The sequence below is a fragment of the Podarcis filfolensis genome (genome assembly GCF_964270895.1).
Source record: "Podarcis filfolensis genome assembly, chromosome: 7".
Lineage (NCBI taxonomy): Eukaryota > Metazoa > Chordata > Lepidosauria > Squamata > Lacertidae > Podarcis > Podarcis filfolensis.
In genome coordinates, this window is record NC_139603.1 from 28273539 (window position 1) to 28301276 (window position 27738).

At 44.3% G+C, this 27738-nt stretch overlaps 1 protein-coding gene and 1 long non-coding RNA gene across 2 annotated transcripts; one reads left to right on the forward strand and one right to left on the reverse strand.

The window, feature by feature from the left end:
• On the forward strand, positions 1-16891 carry LY86 (lymphocyte antigen 86). The gene is made up of 5 exons (XM_083623570.1): positions 1-283; positions 10724-10810; positions 12055-12183; positions 15858-15910; positions 16071-16891. The coding sequence occupies exons 1-5, from the start codon at positions 169-171 to the stop codon at positions 16152-16154; spliced, it is 468 nt and encodes a 155-aa protein (XP_083479696.1). The 5' UTR covers positions 1-168; the 3' UTR covers positions 16155-16891.
• Positions 13904-27605, reverse strand: LOC310766934. Its single transcript, XR_014550537.1, has 3 exons — positions 27415-27605; positions 26683-27182; positions 13904-14434 (listed from the first exon to the last, which is right to left on the reverse strand). It is a non-coding gene; the product is annotated as an uncharacterized lncRNA (long non-coding RNA).
• Between the last annotated feature and the right edge of the window lie 133 nt (positions 27606-27738).

Sequence of the window (27738 nt, forward strand, 5' to 3'; positions counted from 1 at the left end):
CACTCTTTCATACCATCTCAAGGCACGAGCCCTTATTGGATTAACATTTGTGTAAGCAGTTTGTGTAGTGGCTTGGAGCTGCCACATTCACTAGAAGGAGGAAGCAGGCAAACAGACTGTTTTCAAGATAGAGACACAAGCACACAGTCCCTCTTCCTCAGCGTGAAGATGTTTAAAGTTGTTTCCTTTGTCTTTTTGTTGGTTTATACCACCCCCAGCATTGAATGGCCTACGCACCTCCTCTGCAAGACTGATCGGCTGGAGGTAAACTACAGAAGCTGTGGTGAGATCTTTTAGCTCCATTTAACTTTTCCTGATTGGCAGAAAACAGGCAGCTGCAGAGCAGTAGGTGGCTTGCTAGAGTTGGACATAGCAGACCCATGGCAGATACCACATTCAGCCACAAAAGGTTTTGGGTTAATCTAGAACAGTCACTCATCCCAGTCCAGAGATTTATGTGTGGGTGGGTGTGGGTGTGTGCATCCCTTTCATGTGCAAGAATCTCCATCTTTTTTTTCAATGGAGGGACCCGATCGACATACAAAAATGATCCAGATACAAAAATACACTGTGTGTGTGGATTGTTTCCTCCCATTTAACTAAATGGAGAGACCATTCTGTGCAAGGAGCTTCTTGCATACATCAGTATTCCTCTGTTTAGAACTCATCACTAGATTGGAGCAATTGTTTTCCAGCCTAATCATAGGACCATAGCTTGGGGGGATGAACCATAGATAAGTTGTAGAGCATATGCATTGCGCACAAAAGGTTCCACGTTCAATTCCTGACTTATCCTGGCACTGATTTGAAAGACTCCGGTATGAAATGCTGGAGAGCTGTTCCTGGTCTGTGTAGACGATGTGGAGCTAGGTGGATCAATAGTCTCATTCAGTTTATCATTCATTCTGTGTTCTTAATCTGCTTCCACTGGGCCATGGAAGCTTTGCATCAGATAAAACTGTGCATGATGAAACTTTCAGTTGTCAAGATTAAAAACAATTGTAATAAAATAAAGAGATAGATAGGAGCCAAAGCCTAGGGGCCGAGGTTCCTTTGCTCCCTCCCATAAAATATTTGAGGGGGCCTGCCCCCCCAAATTGATGCACATTGGCATTCAAACGGTGTGTGTGCCACATCTTGTGATCAATTACATGGGATGGGACTTACCTGCCCCTCCCAATATTTTATTCAAGTTGGCACCCCTGCAGAGATATAATGAAGAAAAGTCCCTAATATATGTCTTTTCACCAATTCAGCATGAATTTGGGCTTTCGAACCAATTTCTAATAAAATCAACAAGGAGGCAAGGACAGGCCCGCTGCAAAGATGACTCATGAGCAGTCAAAAAAATAGGTATAGCTTGGGAAAATGCAATTTCGTAACATTAAAAAAAAGGAAGATTTTATCATACATGTTTATATACCAATTTGTTTTCTCTCTGTAGCGTAGACATTGAAAGGCTGCCTGCCACAGTGGTGCAAATTCTGGATTTCTCTCTCCCCCACCTCCACTCATACACCCTTCCATTCCACCTGGCATGAGGCTTAATGTGCTGCTCAGAAGGAGCCATGTTATCCAAAGCTGTCGCCGTGCTCAGCCATGCGGCGGCTGCTCCTCGCGGCGGCATTTCCCATGGACTGTGGGCTTGTTTGTTCTTCAGATCTGCTGGAAAGAATAAGGGAAACAAGCTGCTCCGAAATGAATGGAAAGGCAGCCTCTTGGCAGTGCTTCCTTTTCAACTCGGCGCCTCGGCTGGCCTTGCGCTGCACTGATGCGCCCTGCAGTGGGGACAAAGGGAATTAGCTTCATATGCATCTCATTCATAAGAGGCACGTGACGTGAAAAGTGATTAATGGCAAAGGAGGAATCTGAGCGTTTGTTTTTCCAATTTATCCCAGCACAAAGGCTGCCCTCCCTGCTTTCCCCTCCCCTGAAGCTCAGGCGCAGCTTTGCACATCCATTAAAATAAAACCAGTGAGGGGCACGAGGAGCAAATAAATATTTGGAATGAAATCTTTTAGCAGCCGATTCTTAGGAGACGAAGTTAGCTTTCAGGTATTGTAAGCGGATTCCCCTCCTGTAATAGGAAAATAGAACTGGCGCTATGAAACTGGCTTGTTTTGCCCCTTCAGAAAAGGAAAAACACACAGATGCCCTCTTACTGGTAGTCCAGTCCTGCCAGTCTCAGCTTTTCTAGACTTGCTACATGTGAGCCTTTTCTCTAGTCTAGACACATGGGGTAGGGGGTATTTGCATTTTTAAAACCCATGAGGTAATTTATATGCACAGCTTCAGATTTATAAATGATTACTAGAATTCAAATAGAAATACAAATTTGCATCCCACCACTGCAGAGAAGGTTGGGAACAGGTGGCCAGGGTGACTGCTCAGTCTGTTGTTCAGGTCCTGCTCGCCATTGATGGGAAACCTTGTGGTTCTTCTGTCTTTAAACTGGATTTTAAAATAGAAGAGTCCTGCAAACAGGGGACTGTCAACAGATGAGCCACTTTTTACAACCCAGTTGTAAAAGCCAGTTGTGAGCATCCCTGAGATCTACAGATGAAGGGCAGGATACAAATACAATAAAACGAAACAAAACTCTCGCACACACATGATAAGCAGACAGGTTTTTTTTAAAAAAAAGTATTTTCCTATATATATCCCAAACTTTATACCGTCTGGTTCATGCCACAAACATTGACTAGCAAACACAATCCTATACCTTGGTAGCATGTTCCACTGAAACCCATGAGGTTTTCGTCAGAGTAAACATGGTTAACTCAATGCTATACATGGTTTTGAAAGGTGTTAGCCAGCCCAATTCCCTTGAATGTTTGGTTTTCCTTACAAATGGATGAGTAAATGAATTAACTCTGGTTGGTTAGCAAATGGGGGCCTCTGGACCAAATCTATGACCCCAAGAGCATAGATTTTTGCCCATCCAGCAGGTTATCTGCCACTTCTCTGATCAAAATGGGACGCTCCTGAAGTGTCGTCTCTTGGGGGGGGGAAGCAGCCATATTGGAGCAGGGTTATGCATATTGGTCCCTGCCCCCCAGCGACAGATTGAAGGCTAGTGAGTTTTATGGCTGAATAAGGGCTTGGACCTGGATTAAACATCCAGCCCTCTATCAGCTGTGGCTCTCATGAATCAGTTTCTTCAGTTCATTTCTCAAAAGAGCTTAAATCGAAAGCATGTGATTCGGAAGATTAGGTCTGTCTGAATTTCTGTGCTTCCTTAGTAACAAATTAGCGGGCAGAGACACAGAGAGCTTTTCTTAAAAAATAAAAAGTTCATACCTGAGGAGAAAAAGGATCTCTCTCTCTCTCTCTCTCTCTCTCTCTCTTTCTCTCTCTCTCACACACACACACACACACACACACTTTTCTCTCTCCACAGCCAAAGTACTGTTCCCACCCCTCTCTCAGTCACTCTGACAAATTAAAACCCAGGCTCATCAACCATCGTGACAAGAGATCAAGAAAAAAAACAAACCCAGAAGCCAGTACATTTCAGATTTGTCTTTCCCAGAGGTTGTGGGCTTAGATTAAACTCTGTCATTTAACATGAAGCATAACCCGGTGCTATTTCCAGAAATCAACACCGTGGCAGCAGGAAGAAAAATATCCCTAAGCTTCAAGGTACCAAAATGGCTCCCCAGTGCATGCTTAAGGAGACTCAGCAATAAAGACAGATTAGGCGCCAGATGGTTTTACTGATCATGTGAGGCACAAATCAGGGCATGTCAATAGAGGGCGACTTATAAAGCACTCAGGTACCTGACGCACAGGATGACATGAGCTGGTCCCAGCCAGGCTCTGCTCTTTGGGTAGACAGACACTGCAGTATTGGCAGTCCTTTCCTTGAGGGCCAAATATTGATGCCTTCACACTCAACCAAGCAGTTCAAGTTATATTGCTTGAAGTAGGCTCACGAGAACCGTTTCAGGTCTCGGCAAAGGGAGAGGGGGAAAGGCAAAATTCACCACTTGGATTTAAACACTTCTGGATGTTTCCAAGATTAAACCGCAAAAAAAACCTATTGTTGTGAATTCTGGGGGGTGGGCTGTTTGCCTGAGTTCCCTTACAGGGTTGCCATACATCCAATTCCCCAGACATATCCAGGATTCAGCCCTTGTATACAGTGTCTGGGAATTCCAAACGCATGGCAACCCAGATGTTTGGGCAAAACTTTTTTTTAAAAAAAGCTCACTTTTTGAAATATGGCAATTCTACCTTCATGTTCCTGAATCAAAGCAAGGATTTAATTGCTGGAATAGCCGGGCCAGTTTCTTGGTGAGATAATGGCACAAAAAGCACAAAATCCAGAGTTCAGTTGAGGTGTGTGTGTGTGCTAGAAGCAGGAGGCTGCAGGCTGAAGCCTGTGAGGGAGAGAGATGCTTGATTTCTGATGGAATTCAAGGCAATGGGAGAAGCAAGACCTTCTTGGGGTGTTAATGCTGTGAGCACTGTGAGCCCCTCCATCATATGCTCAGGCAGTGTTTCTTTTCCAAGGGGGGGGGGAGGTGCCAGTACTTCACCGGCAGCTCCTGTGACCTCACTGCCCCACCCATCATGAGCATCACCAGCGAAGCAACCAGGGTGCACATGGCGGGCAGCAGAGCACACTACATGGTGGAGCAGGGCATCACTGCCATGCCACCCACTCAGTCTAATCTCAGTCTAATCAGTCATAGTTTTTTGCCTGTGTATTCTTTCCTCCCCTACCCTCCTTCTTTTCCTCACACATTTCAATAAGAACACTGCTTGGGAGGGTGGCATATCCTGGTTTGCAAAGGGAAATCAAACCATCATTTCCCTGTTACAGTGCCTCAAGAAACTGTGGTTTAACAAGCCACAATAGAAGTACCGAAGTCGAGTGTGTGCAGGGCCACACGCTTCATTCTTGGTCTAAAAAGCCCAGGTGTCTGAGATTGAGTCTGTCATGATCAAATGTGTCATAGTCTTCATACCGGAGGCAAACTATGGTTTGCAGTAATCAAAGTTTGCCCTACTCAGTTGTTATAGCGAAGATGAGTTCTCACCAGCCAGAAAATTAGAGAGAGGAGACAACGGAAGCACGTCAGGAGAAATGCAGGCGTGAAACCATGACTTGGCTGTGACACCTGAACCAAATGCCAGTATGCCGAATTAGAGCGGGGAAACAGGTGCTCCTGAGAGACATGGGTTGTCTATTCTGGCCAACAGTGACTCTCTAGGGTCTCAGATAGAGGTATTTCCTTTCACCTGCTATCTGAGATATTTAAGAGGAAAACAGCAGCAGCAATAGCCTGGAGACGCCAGGGATTGAAATCTGTAAGAAAAGCGTTTACTCTGCCCAGTGGCCTTGCATCCTAAGCCTTTGGGTGTGTTGGGGCACACATGCCTCATAACCAGTTGACTGCCTGAAATGTTACAACTTCCTCCTTTCTCAGGCAAATTGTTGGGGGGGGTTGTTTCATCCCCCAGCAGGAAGTGGGGTGGCAGAAAGCCCAAAGTGCGTTCACAGTGCGGCAGACCTCTTTTTAATGACCTTCTGCAACTATGCAAGTGTAAAGCTGAAAGGAGGGGGAGAGCTTGCATCAGCTGTCAGAAGTTTGGGAAAACACTGCGTTTGGCAAAAACGTTTAACTATGATTTTTAAAAAATGTCCTGCAATCATTTTTTCGTCAGTGCTGTTGGGAGTATTAAATGAGAGGGTGTATTTTTAAGGGTTTTGAAAGCACTATGTAAGTGTTAAGAATTATTCATTCATGTGTTCATTTCCAGCTTCCTTCCTGCTCTATTTTAGTGTGAACCTGGGGGATGGTGTGTGGGGAGTGAGCTAAAGTAATTCACTGCCCTGCCATTGTTTCACTGCTCCCAGAAGTGTAATACGGAAAGGCCAAAGGATTCCCCACACACACCACTAAGAACTGCATGAACTCAGCCAGATCAATGCCTTAGTAGAAACCCATGCCATTGATTTGCAGGATTCTGTTTTTACAAAAAATATTTTAAAGCAATAATGTGTTAGAAAATTATCCACTAACCGTTCAGGGTTATTGAACCAAATCATGCATGGGCAGTAAGAGGTTATGGGTGGAGGAGGTGATGGAATAATTCTAAATCCCTGTTCAGGTATTCAAAAGGGGAGAAAGAGTGGAAGGGGCAGGAGTTTGTGGATGCTAGCTCCTCCCCCGATGTCCCTGTAGGCTACGCCCCCAACCTTCACTCATTAATGCTAAATGCCTGAACAGGACTTATTTATGGGAGGAATTCGACTTTGCGCTCTTCTGACCATTCACTCTGCATAAGCATTGCAGCTTGACAGGCAAAGCGATTCCCCCCTCTCCTTCCTCCTAGGAGTTCTCCTGACCCCCTCCAGAGCTAATTTCAGGGGGACAGGATGCACAAGGAAAGGAGAGGAAAGGCTTGTTGTGTAAGTGGAAATTCTCGGGGCTCCTTAGTTGAATCCCATCCCATGCGTTTGGCTGAACTAGCTTAGTATTCCCATGGCAATCAGGATCCCTGCACACCCAGGGTTCCTGAGCCCAGGGAAGGGGCTAAGCATGCTCAGCCACACAAAGAACCACCATCAGATCTTCAGGGGATCTGGGTTGGTTCAGGTGGAGAAAAGGGGCATTGGGGGAGAGCTGGTACCTGCTTTTATTCCCTCCTGTTTCTTTGAACACCTGAATAGGACTGTAGCATGTTTCTATTAGTGATTCCAAAATGCTGGGTGGGTCTCCTCTCCCCAGTGGGTCATAGGAGCATCAGATACTTCATTATTTGGGACAGAGCAACCGGTTGCTTAGATTATTGGCTGAAGGGATGAAAGAGATAATAATACAGTGATACCTCAGGTTACAGATGCTTCAGGTTACAGACTTCACTAACCCAGAAATAGTACCTCAGGTTAAGAACTTTGCTTCAGGATGAGAACAGAAATCGTGCTCTGGCGGTAGCAGGAGGCCCCATTAGCTAAAGTGGTGCTTTAGGTTAAGAACGGTTTCAGGTTAAGAATTGACCTCCAGAACGAATTAAGTTCTTAACCCATGGTACCGCTGTACAGAGTTGGACAGGCAGCTAACCAAGTATTTACCCAAGCTGTTCCCTGGCTGAAGGCCTTTTTGATAGGGCGTCATTGCGCATGCACACATCTCAGCAAGCTTCATTTTCAGAACAGGAGTTCATTTCCTTTTACTAAGTCAGACTGTAGGTCTATCCAGCTCGGTGTTGTCCAGTGTTCTCCAGATTGGGGTCTTTCCCAAACCTACCTGGAGATGCCAGGAGCTATCCTTGGGACTTTCTGCGTGCAGAGTTTGTGTGGCACAGCAGTCAACCCCTACTGGAAACAATATTCCATCCTCAGAGGATGTTCGCAGAGCTAGGGTCCAGTTCACCATTTTTTCCCTTTCTCTTGGAGCATTGCGGCTTCCCATTGGTTCCCACATGGTGCATATGCAGTTATTCCATGATCAAAAGGATGAAGTGTGACGAGTAAACTTTGAATTCTGCGAGTGAGAACAGATTGGAGAAAGTGGGTGGAGGGAAGACTGTGAATTCAACAGTGCCACTTGTTCTAGAATGTGGCAGCGACGTGAAAAGTTGAAGTGAGAGTGTCATTTTCTCCTAGGAAAGAAGGGTAAACATTATGACTCTGTGAGAACTGAGGATGTGTACATTTGCAGCCTGCAGTTGGACGGGTGAATGAATGGGGCTCCCTGAGTGAAATAAGGAGAAGGCTGGTCCTCAGTCAGGACTGCAAACTGGGCTGGGCTTCTTTTCCCAGTCTGTGCATTTCAACGTAAGAAGAGCTTGCTGGGCCATCTAGTCAAGCATCATTTTTCACAGTGGCCAAACAGATGGCTGCAGGAAGCCCAAAAGCACAACAATACTCTCCCCTCCTGTGGTTTCTAGCAATGAGTATTCAGAAGCATTGCTGTCTCCCACAGTGCACTGCTTAATCCGAGCCAGAGCTCACCTGGAGTTAAGCCCAGAATCTGCTTTCAAAAGCATAGCTCGGCATCAAAACTTGGGAAACAATATAGACAAGCATGCCTTTCACCTTATATACAGCACCTTTCCTTTATCAGCTGAATAATCACCAACAGCCTCCCCACCACACAACCTGGGGAGCGCAGAAACAGCAGACAGACAAGCCAGTTAGGTGACACGGGACCCAGGCTATTTTGAGCATCAGTGTCGATCAGGGCCGTGTTAATTGGCTGTCCCAGGCACAACCCACTAGGTTGTGTATCCCAAGCTACACAGTTTTCTTAAATGGCCTGCAGCACCCTGTAGAGCAGGCATGGCCAAACTTGGCCCTCCAGCTGTTTTGGGACTACAACTCCCATCATCCCTAGCTAACAGGACCAGTGGTCAGGGATGATGGGAATTGTAGTCCCTAAACAGCTGGAGGGCCAAGTTTGGCCATGCCTGCTGTAGAGGATAGGAAAAAATGCTGCATTTACTGAAATTAGCCCAATCTGCCATTCTGTGGATTGCGCGCGCGCGCACACACACGCGCGCACACACACACACATGCACACACACATATATATATATATATATATACACAGAGAGAGAGAGAGAGAGAGAGAGAGAGAGAGAGATATTTCATGACATCTGAAACAAAATACAAAATGCCAGCTGCTGTACATCTCTCCCCACTGCAGGTGCAAAACTAATCCACACTTGAAGGCACAATGCACAGATAGAAGAATTACTGTTCTCAGATCTGTGACTTGTGCAGCATACAAGCAACATTATTTTTTTTTTAGCATACAAGCAACATTTTGAAGAAGGAAGGAAGTGTCTCTCTCTCCCCCCCACCCCTGACCTTCTGCACAAAAATAAAAAGAAGTAAAACATTCTCTTGCAGAAGTCAAATTACCATTATCCAGAAGAGGCCGAGGAGGAAATGGGAAAGGGGTAATGAAAACACTGAAAACAGAAGTCAAAATCAACCTGGTTTTGTAGGTCCTTCCCGAAAATACAATTACAAAATAACTGTCAGAAGTTTTTAAATGAAAAAAAACACCAAACAACATTCTAACAGTAACCGTGTAAAAAAAGAAGAAAAAGATTGCTGCCAAGTTCCCAACATACATTAAAGGGAGATGATTGGGTGCTTGTCTCATTGGCTGAAATTAATGTGTGACATGGCTTCAACTGTGTTGGCATTTTCCGCACCCCGCACAAAAGGCAGCCAGTGAAGAAGACTGAGGGAATAGAGAAACACGAATGCTGGGAGATCACATCTGCAATATTCAAAAACCAGTAGGGAAATCTTGAAGCCTAGCTAGCTTTGACATGCAACCACTGAAAAGAGGAAGAGCAGGAATGGTGAGGGGCAAAAGTAGGGCTCCATTTCAGTAATTGCCCCATAAGTCAGGGCTGGCCTTCAGTGAATGAAGAACAAAGGAAAATGCAGGCTTTTTTCTATAGCATTGGCTTTTAAACTGTGGCCTGGGAACCACCAGTGGTCCTTGGTGCCCATAAAGTAGTTCCTGGCACATAATGAAAGCAGAGGAAAACACTATGAGGTTATTGGGGGGGGGTTGCTCTCTTTCAAGTGCCATCTCAGCAGTATTGGGGGTCTGACTCCCAAAAAGAGTTCAGGTTTGAATAAAATCTAGATGGAACGAAGGGGTGCAATACAATGGTTTCAGAATTCTGGGTGACCCTGAACAGCTCTGGACAGCTCCGTACAGAGCTCAAGTGGGAGACTCCATACAAGTTGTTTCAGCACTAGTCAGCCTCAGAATGAGCCTCCAAAACGAACTGCAAATCTGAGTAGCTGGATCTGTATTCTTGCTTTAGTAATCATCAACTTCAACTGAGATGGGGAGGCTGTGGTCCCACTTGAGTTTCTGACCTGGAACCCTCAAAGTCAGAGGAGGGCAGCATGACCTCCTCGGACCTCAGGAGTACAGGCATTGTGGGCTCCTCTTGCACAAGTTCTTCTGGATTAATATGGACATCAGGGTCTGGGGGCAATTGCTATGCTATGCTATCCTATTCTATTCTATGCTATGCTAAAGTTTATTTATATACCACTTTTGTACCCAAAGCAGAACAAGGCAGCTTCCTATGCTGCTTTGTAACTGCAGCAGGTTTTGAGGTTCCTTGAGTTCATAGAATAAGGAAGAGTGGTGGCACTCATAGAGAAATGGAACAGCACATCATCAGACCAAAATAGTGGTTCTCATTACAACATTTCATTTCAGAGTGGCGCTTTCATAGGACATTTGATCTTAGGGCCCCTCCAGACTGGTGTTTTATTGCAGGTTTTATTCTTAATGCAATTAGTGCATTAGTGGGAGATATCTTCTACTTTGTTTTGTCCTGTAATGCTTTCCCAATGCTACCACATTATTGCCGTCCAAAGGGGCTATAGCCCAACAAAAGCAGGACAAAAATAACCAGAACATTTGTGGTCTAAAAAGTGAGACAATTTCAGCGGGAAGTTACAGCAATGGTACTGACTGGAAATGCAGCAGTGTGGCCAGCCCAGAACTTGTGTAACTGCAGGCAGGGGGGTTGTGTGTGTCCACTCTGATAGCATCAAATCATCATGAATGAATATCCAGTGGAGCCACCAGATTAGTAGAACAATATTTTCTTGATATCTCTACCAAACTTCCCATTTAGGGGTCCACTTGCTCCTAAATCAAGTCTCCTTTGTAATGTATAGAAAATTGGTTCACCTGTGGCTTTCATTTTCTTTTCTTCACAGATCCACTGCAAGATTTGGCTTTTAGCATTGACACCTGCTCCAGTGTAGTGCCTGAAACTCTTAACATCAGAATAGCAACCATTTTAAGTAAGTATAACGTGTTTGACTGTGTCCCAGGATCCTCAGTCCTCAGAACTCAACCGCAACCAGATGATACCTCCAAGGATCGGGGTGACTGAGTCCCTGAAGCTCCCAAGAGGCGATGTCCCTAGACAATGAGGTCTCCATCCCTGGTCTCAGAAAAGGATATTCTACCCTCCTTCCTTCTCAGGTTGACTCAGATGACTCCTCCCCTGAACTACCATCAGCTTAAAAACGCTCTCTTCCTATACCGCACCAAACACAAGGGTTGCAGGGTATCTTTCAAGTATGTCATAGCACATACCTATGTAACAGGACACATAACCTATATTTTCCAAACAGACCCCTGCCAGGGAAGTGGGGGGCTCAACCTGACCGCTCTCTGGCAGTCTGTATAATGCACCCATCGACTTCAGACCAGTGCTGAAGCAACGCTCCAATTTCCTTACTTCCAAACTTGTTTTTATCTATGTAATAGCAAATCACATGCGACGAATTGCCCTTGCAAGAGTCCAATCCAGATCAGTACCCAGGGAGCGGGGCAAGACTGAGTGTGTGTCTAGATACATTCGGCCAAACTGTGCCCTGATAATAGGCCTTTCCTCCAACATGTACTTGTCTAATGTGGCCGTTGCGGACATATGTGTTCAGTTGGACTTACTCCCCAAAAAGTGTGTATAAGACAGCTGCCTAATTTTGGAAACCATCACTATTTATTACACTCAGAAACACATAACATCTTGCTGTCACCAAGGTCCTCTTCAATATGCATAAATTTGAAGGATATCCTTCTTGGCGTCAGCATCCCAGTAATGGAATTCCTTCCCTTTTCAGTTTCATTGGACATGGACTTCGTTGGGTTTTCAGGGCCAAGCTGAACTTGTTGTTCATACTGTTGATTTCAGCTTGTTCGTTGTGTTTGTTTTAAATATGTGTTTTGCGTTTATTTTAAAGTAACCCTCTCTGGGATTGTCTTGGCAATGATGAGCAAATAGGAAATATTTTAAATAAATTAATAGTAATATGTAATAATAATAGTAATAGTAATATGTAATATGTAATAGTAATAGTAATAGTAATATGTAATAATAAATTACATAATGGGTTTAATTATGTAAACAAAGAACAAGATTTCCCTCCCTCCCTCCCTCCCTCCCTCTTCTTTAAAAAAAACAAAAACCTAACATGGCAACAATGTTCTGATTTCCATACAATTGCTCATTAGATTTATATTCTGTCTCTCTCTACAGGGTACAGCATCAGGAAACTGTCTGTGGAAGTAACTCTTGGCATGCATGGGGCGAGCGTTCCGTTTTACTCCAAGGAACTTTGCGAAGAGGATCACCCACAGTTTCTTTACTGCGGAAAGAAGAAAGGAGGTGATTAATTTTTCAGGAATAACATGCTAAATGTTCAGTGGCTAGCAGCTGTAGTGAGCAGGGAGAAGGTGCCGTGTCAGTTGAACACACCAGGTTGGAAATATCTGGCCAGCCTGTTTAATTTTACACAAACAATTTCCCATGTCAAAATCTTTTCCTGCAAAAAGCAATGTGCTAGAATTTCCTTGTAGGAGGTTCTACTTACAAGGCAGAGCACAATGTGAAGGTATACAAAGCTTACAGGTAGACAGGTGTTGCTCTGGTCTGGTAAGCGCATGGACGGAAGACTACCAGGAAAGCTCATGGGTGTCTTGTTGAATTCCAGGATGAGCAAACATAGGACACAAACATCTTAAATAAACGCAAGCCCAAGGGATAAGTGAAGCACAGCACCTTTAGCAAGGAAAGGGCAGTAATTCAGTGGTAGAACACCTGATTTGAATGCAGAAGGTTACAGGTTTGATCCTTGGCAACTCCAGGTAGGGCTAAGACTGTCCCCTGCCTGTGACTCTGGAGAGCCACTGCTGGTCAATGAAGACAGTTCTATGGTAGACGGATCAATCCTACTACCATTCATTCCTGATTACAGCAAAATGTCCACAAGTAGAAATATGGCTGGGTTAAATTATGCAAGAAGCAAGGAGCAATTGCAAAACACACAGCTACCATTCAGTACATATGCAGTAGCGCTGTTTTCATTACACTGGTATGCATGGTATTGGACACATCAACAACACTGAGAAAATATCAGTAGTGTTTGCAATAATGAACAACATTCCCACTGCCAAACATGCATTTCCACAGCTGTATACCATAGGGGTAAAGCAAATTGCATTCTTGGCATACATAACTGGTAAGCAGGGTGATCAATTCATTAAAGTTTTGTCAATCAATCAATCAATCAATCAATCAGCTGCCTTGCTCGGAACAATTCACTAATGAATTTTACATAAATATAATGTCCTATTGCAAAGTCATACTAAAACAGCCTTTTTAAAGCTTCCTTCCCACATTATTTAAAATAACTCCTCATTTTATCCTAGCTTCTAATAAAGACAATAAGGGGAAGGCATATTTTAATTTTCTCGATCATCAGATTTGACATTTGGAGGAATTACATTTGCCTGACTTGCAGCGTGAGAAGTCCTTCAGGGTTTTTAAGCGTTGTGGGCCCTATCAATTAATCAGGAGGAAAGATTATATGGAACTGGCGGAAATGACTGGCAGAATCCAAGACCAGGGAGAAGAGTCGGTGGAAGAAGATTGGAAAAAATTTAAAGTTTATTTACAGAAATACTGTAAAATTAAGGAATGTTAGAAGGATGCTGGAATGAAGTTACATGGCTTTAGCAGAAAGGTTACAAAGAATTAAGTAAAAATAGATTGTTAATGGGTCAAAGTGGAAAATTTAAGGTTAAATTGGGTTAAGATAAATTATGGAACAAAAATTGAGTAAGATGGAATGGATTTGCTGAAACAGCTAATTGAACTAGAATACAAAAAAAGGGAGGTGTGAGGAGGTCGATGAAACAAGTAAATGAAAGATAAAGATAGGGAAACATTGGATGTGTTTTTAAATGCTTGTTTTTCTTTTTTCTGTTTTACTGTATTGTTTTTTGTTTTTTGTTTTTTATGTATTTAATTTTTCATTTTTTCATTTTTCTTTTTTTCTGTAATCTCTAAACCCTTAATAAATATTATTTTTTAAAAAAAACAATTAATCAGGAGGAAAATGGTCATCCGCCATTAACACGTTCGTTTGTTAAGCCTGAAATGCTATATACTGTATACACTTACCTGGAATTTGGCGTCCAACAAGTTCTGCTGCACTGGGCACCAGCACTAGAGGGCACTGCAGGGCTTCTCAGCTACAACACAGTGACTTGAGCAGAACGGAAGGTGAGAGGTGGGGGGTGCCAAATTTTGGCTTTGTATAGGGTGCTGTCGAAATGTTAAAGACCAACATCTGCCACTGAATTTGGGGACCCAAAATGTCAAGCGTCAGTGCCCAGGAAACGGCTGAGCCACAGAAGCAGGTTTTTACAGGTTAACTACGAGGGCAGTTTGAACATGCTACTGCTTGGTGGAGCATCGAATACTGCTCATTGCTGTGCAGCCCTCTGCTATCGGTAGATAGCGCACACACAGACAGTGTGCAATAAATGAGAAAGAAACGTGCTTTGATAACACAATAAGGTAATCATGTGCAAAGGCCCCCGTCGCTCTTTCTCTGCTGCAGTCACATCTCAATCTGAAACATAATAAACACCGCGCTGTGAGTTTCATGACCACGCAACAGTTCATCTACTAAGATGGCCTCGGAGGAATTGCTAGCACTTTTTAAAAAATATGTCACAGAATAATAGACAAATACTACATGAGCAACCAATCATGCAAATTATTGAAGTCGGACTGATGGAAACATTACATTCCAAGTCTCTCTCTCTCTCTCTCTCTCTCTCTCTCTCTCTCTCTCTCTCTCTCTCAATTGTATATTGAATTGAAGAAAAATGAGAAGAAGAATAAAGGCACCCACAGATCTCCTGGCAGTCTGCCTTATTCTGATGAAGTGCTTAATAAGAACCTGTAGAAAATACATTAGAGAGTACTGGAGTCCATCGCGGGTCCCAACACAAACTGCTGTGCACATGTTAAATCAGAAGGCCACATTTTTCTGGGGGTTTGCAAATCCTCAGTAAGACAGGAAGTGAGACAGGGGAGCCTTCATCCCGCTGCCCTGCGGAGCCTTCACGTGGCTATCCCTGGCTTTTGCGGGAGGTGGGGGAAGGGACAGAGCGAGGCTCTCTCACTACCCCACCTCCCACAAAAGCCCCCAAGAGCCGCGCTCCCTTTAAAGACCCACGCGGAGCGTGTGTGCAGCTCTTGGGGGCTTTTCCCTGAGGAGGGAGAAGGGCAACCCGTCAGTGATGGGCTGCCCTTCTCCCTCCTCGGGGAAAAGCCTGCAAGCGCCGCACACACGCTCCACGTGGCTCATGAAAGGGAGCTCTGAGCAGAGTCTGGGATGCATACAGGTTCTGCTCAGCGCTCCCTTTAAATAATTTCCCCCCCCCTTGAATTATCCCCCCCCCCCAAAAAAAGTAGGTGCGCCTTATGGTCAGGTGCGCCTTATGGAGCGAAAAATACGGTAAGTCTGCCCCCTGAGGCAGAGGTTCCCCACCCTGGTCTAGAGCAAGGAACAGTATTCCACAACATGGAGGCAACAAGCAAGAAAGCCCCTTTTCATGTGTCTTCAAGACATGCTTTGGAAATGAATGGCCATCTCTGTCTCTTGGCCCTGTTTTGGTTCCAGTCTTGTTGGCACTGGCCGCATCTATTTGGTATACAGGAGGAGTCCTACTGCCCACACTCAGTTAAAACAGCTATAAATACCCATATGTCCCGGTCACTGTGATAAACTGCTAGATGTCCGAAAAGTTTGTATGTTCTTAATGCACCAGGGAAGGAGCGAGCTGGAGAAAGCACATTAGACATCTACTGGAACAGCAACTCTGGATCTCAGTTCATTTCTGAGCAGGGATTTCATTTCTAGTTTTCTTCCAGGATATTGGAGTTATCCATTATAACCATGGGTATTATGTGCACAGACAGTACACTACCTAGCTGTAAAATCATTTCTGGCTCTCTCACTTGCTACTGATTTATTTCCTTTGCAGAACTAATCTACTATGAAGGGCCTGTCTCGCTGGGATTCCATGAGCTCCCTCAGGTAGGCTTTTTCTAGTTTGCCCTCTGAAATACAAGTATTATTCGAGTAGCAAAACCACCAGTGGCAGTGATGACATTATAAGTGAACATGCCCCCAAAAGGGGCTAGCCAATCATTGCAGGGTTATTCTGATCTAATGACTTCCTCTTCTTTCTTTCTAGGGAGACCTTGATGTAAAGGTGGAGCTTTTAAATCAAGATCATCACACTATTATTTGTGCTAATTTCACTGTTAAGAGTCACTGAAAGGGTGTTGCTATTTTTAATGCAGTCATTATGGGACACGACTAAAGGCACCAAGAACTAGAGAAGGGACTTGTTTTACTTTTGGAAACCCTATTGTCTGCAGTCTGACAGATGTGGTGTAGCAAAATAATGTAACACGCAGGTTTAGTTGCAATTGCTGTTTACATTCTGTTGGCCTAAAGAAAGTACAAAATCCCTGTATGCCAATTTGTCCCAGCAAGGTTCAATGCAATATATTCAGCTTTCCTTCCTATAACACTCTGCTTCCTTTCATTACGTGTATTGTTTAAACACAAGAGTATGAATCAAAGAATAAGTACATTGAGGTTCTCTCAGTTACTAATTCTTCCAGTCTGAAATTCAGTTCCCCACATTTCTGCTGCTTTTTGCAAAATCCTCTTTTTTTAAAAAAAAAATCTTCATGAAAATTCTTCAGCATTTTCATGCAACTTTTTCCTAATAAACATATTTTTATATGCAGTTTTGATTAGTATACACTTATGTGCAAGCAATTTCTCATCATATAATGTATTTCAGTATGTTATTTTCACGAATATATTCATTTTTATGCAATTTCCCCCTAATATATGCATTTTTGTAAACATTGTTTAACTGGAAAACTGTATCAGGAAGTCTACTGTCTCAGGGAAACTGGTGGAAAGTATTATTAAAGATAAAGTAAAGCATATGGAAGAACAAGTCTTGCTGAAGAGCCAGCATGGATTCTGCAAGAGCAAGTCCTGTTTCATGAACCTATTAGAGTTCTTTGAGAGTGTCAACAAGCATATAGGAAGAGGTGATTTGCAATACTGTACATAGTGTACTTGGACTTTCATCAAGCTTCCAGTGAGCCTCCGTGGTTTCCCACATTCAGTTAAAGCCCAGAACATGATGTCATGAGGTAACAGCCAGGGGGTTGCAGGGGTCTGAATAAATATTAAATGGAAAGAAAAATGCACACACCACCCTCGGCCACCTCATAACAATAAAGTAAGCTCAACCGTATAACTATCAAAATTATAAAGGAATTCTAAAATGCCCTGCAAACGCAGCACAAACGCCTCATTTTTAGGGGAAGATTTTTCTCTCTACACATTTTGTAATCACACAAAGCCTAGAAGTAAGCCTAGATGAGGCAATATCAGAGCAGGAGATTGGAGTTACAGTGGTACCTCGGGTTACAGACGCTTCAGGTTACAGACTCCGCTAACCCAGAAATAGTACCCCAGGTTAAGAACTTTGCTTCAGGATGAGAACAGAAATCTCACGGCGGTGGTGCAGTGGCAGCGGGAGGCCCCATTAGCTAAAGTGGTGCTTCAGGTTAAGAACAGTTTCAGGTTAAGAACGGACCCCGAGGTACCACTGTACAACCATTTGCAGGGGAGATCAGCAAGTGCAAATGAAGCTAAGCACCTGCCGATTCTTCCTTTGCAAAGCACCCTGTCCCTGCCTCACCTTTGTCTCGGCAAACGTGGGTGTGTGGACACACGCCTACCAAGGTAGCATGAAGTCCTGTCCTAATTTAGAACTGACTGCATCTGGCTGCCTGAAATAGCTTTGCAGAGCCAAACACAGCTATGCCTAGCAACCTCACAGATCCCGATTATAACCTGAGCGAAAAGAACATCCTACAATGACACACAGCTCCAGAGAGGAGGCGGAAGATGCTTTTAGAGAAACAAGGAGGCCCACGATCTTCCTGAAAATCAAGAGAGGCAGAGGCTCAGGTTCTTTGCTCAAAAGCTTTCTCAGAGGATCTGTGTGTGTTGGAAACAACTTTGAAGTTGGGGTTTTCCCCCCCAAAGCGTAAGGCTTGACTGTCTTCAAAAGGAGCCTTGGAGGAGGGGTGTGTGCAGCATGCAGTGATTTTATTTTTAACACCTTTGTGTGGAAGTTATCACTTTATCAATGAATCTTGAAGCAATGTCCCCAAGGCTCTCCACCTCTTTTGTAGATATTTGGGACCTAGTGCTGGCAGCCCTCATAGCCAACTCTTATACTTATACTCTTTTACTTAACAGGTTTTGCTAGGGTTTGACCATTTTCCTTGTCCCACCTTTTTGGGGGGAATACGTTGCATTATGCATATATTACCAAACTTGCATGGTCACATAAACATCATCATAACATGCATTGTATGTATGTATGTATGTATGTATGTATGTATGTATATTATTCCTGTACCACCTTTCATCATAGGACCACAGGGCAGTTTACAAGATAAAAATTATCATTATGGAAATTTACGTGTAGATTACGTGTTCACGGCCTGTAGTTTGGGGTATAGTTATTTTTGTGTATAATCCCTGGACCTTCCGGGGGGGAAAGATGCTAAGTATGCAGCTTGAACAGAACTGGGTACTCAGTGTAAGAAGGGATCCCATAGGAGGCAAATCTCAAACACAGTGGCACTCAAATTCTTACTGAGATTCATTTCTACCTCATTATTGGCCCATCCATACTTCACACAAATGGCACCTCAGTACACAGTCACATTCCTGAATATCTTGCTTACAAGCTAGCAGCAAGAGCAAAGCAGCCATATGTTGCAAACATTTCAAGCTACCTAGATACAGCTGTTGCACAGAGACCAGATCAGGTACAGTGTCAAACTATGGTTTGTTACTGTGCGAATTAGCCCTGTACAGTCATACCTTGGGTTACAGCTGCTTCAGGTTGCGTTTTTTCAGGCTACGGACTGCCAAAACCCGGAAGTACCGGAACAGGTTACTTCCGGGTTTCGGCAGTCGCGCATGTGCAGAAGCGCTAAATCGCGCTTTGTGCATGCGCAGAAGTGCCAAATCGCAACCCGCGCGTGCGCAGACGCAGGTTGTGAACACTGCTGGTTGCGAACATGCATCCCGCACGGATCACGTTCGCAATCCGAGCGTCCACTGTACTTCAATTTATCTCATACACTTTTGATTTAGAGTGCAAGAGGACCCCTCCAAACAACAATCACGTGGTGACATTGGGGGAAGCATTGCAGGACAACCAATCAAATAGATTAACACCACCACAAATGCACTACTATTGCATCAGTGACATTTTACAGAATACACCTGCAAAGAAGGAGAAGAAAATGCCAGTCTGGAGGGGCCTTTAGTGCTCTGCATTGGCTCTTGCTTAAACAACAATCCTTAAAACCAACTAGCAGGTGGCAGCCTTAACCTGTCAAAAGTCACACGGCCTTGAGGCAGCCATAATCTTTTGGCCGGAAGCCCGGTTATAACTGACCAGAAAGCCATTGAAAGGGCTACTTAAGCTCATTATTATTGTTGTTGTTAAATGACAGAAATGGGAATTTTTGAAACATGCAGCAGCATTATGGCTTTGCTATAATCTGCCGTGTTTTTTTTGAAAGCACACACCTTCCAGGCTTCTTGACAGTCATTGCTAAACTGCCTAAAATCCTAGTTACTGAACAGAAACAGAAGTTCTGACAGGGCTTTTCCTTCACGTGCCTAAGCTGCTAAATTCGGAGGATTCTGGGTACTGTAGATTACCCCTCATAGAGTTTACAAGTCCCAGTAAGCCGTCACCATTTACAGTGCTCAGAATTCTTTTTGAGGAATGGGGAAATGTGCTTTGAATTTGCTTTAAAAATATAGTGTTTATGTATGTCACAATCAATTAACAGTAGCATTTCTCACAACTTGCATAGGGTTGTATAGTTTGTGTGAGCTGGCCCTGCCCTCTATCTGGAGCATGTATGGGTTTTGATAGCCCAGAAACGACATTACTTCCATCCCTTTTCCGTTAATATAGAAGCCAAAATTCTCAGAATTTTTGGAACTGCAGGCTTTCAGAGAAAACCCAGCAAATCATTCTGTGATAAAACTGAGGTTGTAACAAGTTGAAGTGCATCAAACTCTTGGGGCCCTGTTTGCCAATTTGGTACATGCATGTGTGTATGTGTGTGTGAGAGAGAGAGAGAGAGAGTTTTCCGGTGGGGACACTGGAAGAATCCTATTCCACTGTTGTGTTATTTTGTAAATTGCTTTGGGTTACTTTTTGTGAAAGGAAAGCGTCGAGTCAGTGCAACCGATAAATAAAAATAACAACAGCATTCTTCCATGCAAACATAAAAACAGCTATTTGGGAACTGTGTTTGGACAGTAATATTCCAACTACATCACCAAATCTTGGCCAAAGGCAGCAAAATAGCCATTTAGCTCCGTCCAAGCCACTAGCAAACTGCCAAGTGATTTGCTGCTCCAGCTAATCTGAATCGCTGGTGGGCATCTGAATGTTTTCTCCTCTTAATTATAGTCTTTGTGTTACAGTGATTTAGACGGCTCTTGCCTTTTGTTTGCGGTGAGGGCTGGGCGCGCATAATAGCAGGTAACACAGTACGGCTGCAGGAGGGGAGGGCAGGCCATGCCAGCGTGTGCAAGAGCGAGCTAAAAAACAAACCAGTTCGTCTGGAAACAAACAGCACAGCGGCAAAGGAGTGTTACTCATTGTCCATCATCTCCCCTCCGTAGTCATGCAAGGACAAGAGGCAAGAAGCCAGTGAGTCGTCATCCCCCGCTCCCCACACAGTGTTTGCACACAGCTAATTACTCCCACCAGTCTCCTTGGCAAGATAGGAGGGCATTTCTTCTGGGTGCCTTTAGAAAGTCAGGGCAATTATGTTCTGTGCCCTGTCCCAGACTTGTTGTAGCTAACCAAGCAAAGGAAATGAGAGCCCCACTGCATACACACAATTCATTCAAAGAGCATCTAAAGCACACACGCCTTCCAAAGCATCCTGGGAACTGTAGCTACAGTTCCCGGCACCCTTAACAAACTACAATTCCCAGGATTCTTTGGGTGTGGGGTGTGCTTTAAAAGCATGGTGTATGAGCAGATTCACTTGTCAGCAATTTTGTGTTGTTTTTCAGTGCACCATGCCAGCTGTAATTAGCAGATGCTGAGCTCAAATAAATGTATTTGTTTGCTCATTTGTTTATTAATGCATCTATATTACCTATCTTCCAAAGAGTTCAAGGTGGATGGGCTTAAATAGTCTCATAGGCCAGATGGGAAATTTTGCTCTCAGTAATCTGGATTATTGGTATTCCAAGACTTGGCAAATTGTCCTTCTGGGGGCAGGGAATCTCACATAATCTAGAAGTATTCAGGGGGCAATATTTTTGAGATCACTTCTTTGCCATTTGTTTGAATTTCATTTTATATACAAAGAGTGTCAGGTTCCACTAATTATAGACCACACATCCTTTCCCTCTTGGTATGATATATTATTAACTCAGTAAATTGCACACCTTGAATGCTACACTTCTTTATTGGCAATTGTGACAACTGACTCTCTCTCTCTCTCTCTCTCTCTCTCTCTCTCTCTCTCTCCCCTAATGGTTTTGTCTTTATTTTTATTTTTGAAATTTGTTTGTTCATATTAAAACTCAATAAAAAAAAATACTGGGGGAGGGGAGAGAATTAAACCTGGAGGGTTTAATTCCTCTGAAGAGCACTGGTTGACATATATATTCAGGCTGAGAGATGGTAAGTTGCCCAAGGCTGCTTTGGTGGCTGAGCACAGATCCCAGGTCTTCCTGGTCCAAGTCCAATGCACACACCACACACACCAGCTCTCTAATCATGCCCTTCATCCATTTTGTTATCATCCTTCCTCCAGCCCTGAATTTTTGTCCTAAGCAACATACTTGGTTCCCTGCCAAAGTTGACTGGATTATATTTTGCAATTGTTCTCTCCATTTCATTAGTCATTAACCCAACACCACCTTTCCACTCCCCCTTGTATTCTTCACTCTACATTGTGCCTAGATCACTTTGACATCATAAAGTCTCTCCTGGGCTTGCCAAGAAAAAGAACATGCCCTGCAATGCTGAGGAGGCACTCCCTTGCACCACAAAGAAATGCCAGTTGGTTCTTGGAGGTAAGGCATCGTACCTTACTCCCAACAGGTGCAAATTCTTCAGCCAAGAGAGGGGTGCTTGACCCCGGTCCTGCTCAAGTCAGATAGAGTACAGTTAGCTTCCTGAGGACAGGGCAGGAGTTGTGACATGTCCGGTTATAAACTAAACAGAAGTTCAGAAACTGGCTCACTCTTACAATAAAGGTTTTTTGCTAAAGTAAACCACCTGTTAAATATTATCCAGCTAGATCACTCATTCTCAACCGTACAAGCTTCACAATTACAGATGTGGAAGTTACTCTTTGAACTCCAGGCAAGAATGGATTCAAAGGCAGAAAATGTGTGTTTGTTTACTGAACAAATTTCAGGTCATGCAGGATGGTGGACCTCAACTGGCCAATGTCAGACCACATGCTGTGAGGGGCTGCAAATCTGGAAGTTGTGGCACGAGATAGAACCAGCAAGTTCTGGAGCAACAGCAGACAGCCTGGTGACAACTCAGGCCAGAGACAGAGTCTTTTTAGAGACAGATATATAACCCCACTGATCACCTCAGGTCTGAGCTAGAAGCTGCAGTTCTGCCCTTTGGCCATCTGCAGTGAGGGCTCTTGAGAGCAATTCCCTCCTCTGTCAAGCTGCCACAGTTGTGCAGATAGCACTGGCCCTGGTTCTTGCCATCAAATTCCTGGTTCAAATCCAACAGCCCCTTTCACTCAGTTAATTTACTGGCTTACATGTTGAACCATTTGCTATCTTTCGTGTCTATTTATTTATTTACTTGCTTGCTTCCTGTGTGGCATGCACACCGTCAAGATTCCTGCAGTTTGCATGCTGACTCTCCAACCTTCCCATCATAATCACAGGGATTTGCTAGCAATAATAAACCAGGTCTTTTCTCCGCAGCATTGGGTGTCTCAAGCCAATCAATCAGGACAAAACTCAGTAAGAAGCATCTCCCTTAAAGAACAACAATGCTCCAATAACAAAAAAGGTGTAAAAATAATGGGGTGATGGTCTCTCAACCCTGGAGTGACCCAAAAGGCAAGGTGCCCACTGGTGTTTTCCTTTCAGAATCAACACACAGAGTGGGGCTGAATTATGGTGATACTGAGTGACAGAGAAGTTGACAGGTCTTATAAAGCCCACTGACCACTACCCCTTCTTTCTGATTCATGTGGGTACAAATAATACTGCCACACATAGCCTGCAGCACATAGCAAGGGACTGTGAGACACTGGGCAGGGAACTGAAGAGCCTTGGGGCACAGGTAGTCTTTTCATCACTCCTTCCTGTAGAAGGTCATGTGGCCCAAGAAGAGAAAGGAAAATCCCCTTACTGTCAATGTACAGGCCTCATGGCATCATTCCAAAGGAAGGAGTCAAGATGAGGCAGAACCCCTGGAGACAAACTAGCCTGATAGGCGCAAGGGTCATCACCACTGCATGGGTACCCTCTGCCACTTGTTTTAAGGTGACCATATTTAACAAAAGAATTTCAAAGGGAGGCTCCGGCCTGATTACAATCTGCTGGATCACAATGAGTCAAGACGTTCCTTTCTGTTCCTTTGGATATGAATAACGACAATGGTTTCCTTTCCCATTGCAGATGTTAATTAACACGGCATAGCAGAGTTGCATTGTTTCATCAGACTACTGTTGTAAAAGCTCACAGGGCTTATCTTGCATACATTCTGGTTCTAGCTGAATTGTTACTTATCTGTGCTTCTTGTCTTCCACTTCCCTTTGATCTCAATGCTTACAGCTCTTCCGCCTTACTACTCCCTCCCTCCCTCCCTCTGTGTGTGTGTGGTTGTTTGTGTGTGTTTCTGCAACTGAGGATTATGCCTCATCTAATGAAACCTGACGTGTACTCTAGTGTACTCTAGTCCAGAAATGTTTGTGCCATTTGTAAGTCTTCCAAGTGCCACCAGACTCTTTGCTGATTTTGTTTGCAGCAGACTAATGCAGCTGCCTCTCTGGAAATTGATACTGTACAAAGGTATAGAAGTACGACAGCACCCAGAGAGATTAGCCATAAGAGGGCAGCATGCCCTTAATATAGATATATAACAAATTAAACAGCGCTTCCATTCAAAATGTCCTCAGCTAGAAGAAAAGAGGTAATTTTAAAAAGCCACACACGAAAAGGAAATAAACTCCCAGCATAACAGTGTGTGTGTGTGTGTTTTAAAAAATAAAAATATATTTAATATTAATTAATAATATTGCCCAGATAATATTCTTATCTCAGTTATCTAACTAACCAATAGATCAGGCAACTGCAGTTTTAGTTTAAGGTGGGTTAATTTTCACTCAAATGAAGGACAAACTTATTTAATTTTGTCGCCTTTTTTGTTGTTGTTCTGTCATGCCACCGTAATAGGGAACAAAATTGGGAAAGTGGGAAACACTGGTCTCTGTTTCTGCTGTTCAATGGGTTGTATAGTTACATTACCGTTCCTTCAAATCTCCTAGAGGCGTTTTGCAGACAGGTATCAAAAGATGTACATTTATTTAAATGTAACTAGCCAAGGAATGATTTAAAAGACAGAGGAGTCATCAACTAAACATTGACAGCTCTGCATTTCAACCATCTGATGCCAGGAATCTTACATTTGTGACTGGGAAGCCTCCACGAGTTACAGGCATTAAGGGCTGAGAGAAAGATGGAGGCAGCCAGGGACCAGGTTCTCACACAGAGTTAGTATGAGAGGGTACCTGGAGAGAAAATCACGGCCATTGTGCTCATCCCCCAAGCCCTGAATCCAAACTCACTCAGGCAAGAGACAGAGAGGGGGGAAATACCCTCACATGAGATTGCCGAAATGGTGATTAGGAGCATGGAGCTGGGGTTGAGAGGAGGCTCCGTACAGTGGTACCTCGGGTTAAGAACTTAATTTGTTCTGGAGGTCCGTTCTTAACCTGAAACTGTTCTTAACTTGAGGTACCACTTTAGCTAATGGGGCCCGCCGCGCCACCGCTGCTCGATTTCTGTTCCCATCCTGAGGTAAAGTTCTTAACCCGAGGTACTATTTCTGGTTTAGTGGAGTCTGTAACCTGAAGCGTCTGTAACCCGAGGTACCACTGTATTACGTTTAAGCAGTGAGAGAAAGATAAGCAATAAAACCAGGGTCACATCCATTTCAAGGCTTCCCCCCCAAAGGACACTGGGAATTGTAGTTTGCCAAGGGTGCTGGGAGCTCTGTAAGGGGCATACTACATTTCCCAGGATTCTTTGGGGGAAGCCATGTGCTTTAGGGTGTGGATGTGACCTGAATGTACTTATTGCAGTGGAGGGGATATGTGCAGATATTAATCAGGCAAAACAATGGTTGGCAGCCTGGAGTCTGCTGTTATTTCTCTCCCCCACCCCGCAATCTTTGAGAGCATGAGATAGGTCTGTTGATTGAAGGGGGAGAGGGGATCGCCCTTCAGCGGGGCACCCCACTCTAAAATTCACCTCTCAGGATACAGAAACAGCTTGGCATGCAGATGTTTTGTGGACATTATACGGGCATGGCGGGAGCCGTGAAACTCGATCTCGCCACCTGGATACAATCTTCAGTCCCCGGGTGATCAGACTCTGGAAATGTTAGCTTGGCTGCCGAAGATGTGCGTCACGCTTCAAAGAGCGTAACAGCAAACTGCCAAGATTATAAGCGGCGGCGGTTCCCCCATCTCCACCTGGGGGGTCAGGGGAAAGCACCATCCTGCTTTGAGCAGCTAATTTATATCAAGCTGTTCTCTCACCCTCTTTCTCCTCACAAAAGGGGGGGGTTCCTATTGCACAATTGAACAAACTGAATAAAAATAAAACACACACACACAAACAAGTTAGCAGCCTTTTACTGCTAACATTTACATTGCGGGGATTCGAACCGCCGACCTTCTGATCGGCAAGTCCTAGGCTCTGTGGTTTAACCCACAGCGCCACCCGCATCCCTACACCAGCTAGTAGAGGCACAGAAATTGAGCAGGTGAATTGATTCCCCATCACTTTACCCCCATGCCAGGAAAAAGCTGCCCCTGATAAATTTCTGTATGTCAGACTTCACAGGACTAGTGGGTGGGGGGGAATGTTGGCAATGCTAGAGAGATCGACTATGGGGGGCGGGGGGGAGAGATCTGAATCGTGCCAGTGAAAGCCACACCCTGATGGAACTTTTCATTCAAGGGTGAAATCAAGAGATTTATTAATGCTGAGCCAGAAACACAATGTACAATCTCAGCAAAGCAGAAACTTAACTCCCATGAATCTTGGAGCCAAATTACATGTTCTGAATACTCTCATGACATAGCCCTCTCTGGACTGTACCACTTTAGAACGTAGGTGGATAGCAAGTTTGAACCCTCCTCCACATTAAAAGTTCCCTGCCCAAGGTTAGCAAGCATCCGGCTGCCAGTTCTGAAGCCCTCACTCCACACTCTGAATGAAAGACTCTTGCCTTTAAATCAAAAGGATCACATCTGTTTGTAATAAATGCAACAAGGTCAAAGTATCCTTGAACTTCAACATTGCCATTTTTTCCCTTCCATTTCCACCCTGAGCTGAAAAATTGCCTTGGATGTGGTTTAGCACAGTAAGAGAAATTTGATGATGGGGACAGATAAATAATAACTCGTCATAAATAAAGGGCATGGTCCACCCACCTCCGACCATCTTCATCTTCTATTACTGTCTGTGATGCAGGAGAAATCCTTGGTGGGTTGGGTTCAAAGTCAGATAAGGATGTTGACAGTGACCCAGTGAAGGCCACAGTGAGCCCTGAAGGGTGAAGGACTCAGCAGAGAGAGGAAGAAAGAGAGAAAGTACAGCTAATTAGGACTAACGATGACCAGGCAGCTCAGGGGTTAAATAGGCAGCTGGGGGTACAATATGGGGGCAGCTGTCATAGAAATGAAGCCCAGGGTTTTCTGCTGGAAAGAATAGCCGTCCTGCCATCTACAGGTGTAGAATGAGAAGGAGGCTGAGAAGGAGACAATCCATTCCAATCCATTCAAACCAGGGTCCTGCATTGCAGGGGTTGGACTAGATGACCCTTGAGGTCCCTTCCAACACTACAATTCTATGATTCTATTAAATGGACTCTTCAAGGTTGCTGACTTTCCGCTTCGTGATCAGGACACTGCTTAGATCATGGGTAGACAGCCTAAGGCCCAGGGGCTGGATCAGTGGCGTAGCGTGGGTTGTCAGCACCCGGGGCAAGGCAAGTAATTTGCGCCCCCTAACCCGTGGATTTGCGCCCCCTAACCCGTGGATTTGCGCCCCCTAACCCGTGGATTTGCGCCCCCTAACCCGTGGATTTGCGCCCCCTAACCCATGGATTTGCTCTAACCCCAGATGTTGCGCCCGGTGCGGCCCGCCCCCCCTGCACCCCCCACGCTACGCCACTGGGCTGGATGCAGCCCAATCACCTTCTCAATCTGGCCCACGGACGGTCTGGGAATCAGTGTGTTTTTACATGAGTAGAATGTGTCCTTTTATTTAAAATGCATCTCTGGGTTATTTGTGGGGCATAGGAATTCGTTCATTTCTGCCCCCAAAATATAGTCCGGCCCACCACATGCTTTGAGGGACAATGGACCGGTCCCTTGCTGAAAACGTTTGCTGACCCCTGGCTTGGGTCATATATTCTTTGAAGTCCATCCAGGATCTTCACCCAAGGAAGAAAATAGCTTTGTACATGCAATTATAAACACAACGAG

Coding starts and splice junctions, on each gene's coding strand:
- LY86 (XM_083623570.1), top strand. CDS start 169: ATGTTTAAAGTTGTTTCCTTTGTCTTTTTGTTGGTTTATACCACCCCC. Junction 284..10,723: donor GGTAAACTACAGAAGCTGTG/GTGAGATCTTTT, acceptor TTTTCTTCACAG/ATCCACTGCAAGATTTGGCT. Junction 12,184..15,857: donor CTGCGGAAAGAAGAAAGGAG/GTGATTAATTTT, acceptor TTTCCTTTGCAG/AACTAATCTACTATGAAGGG.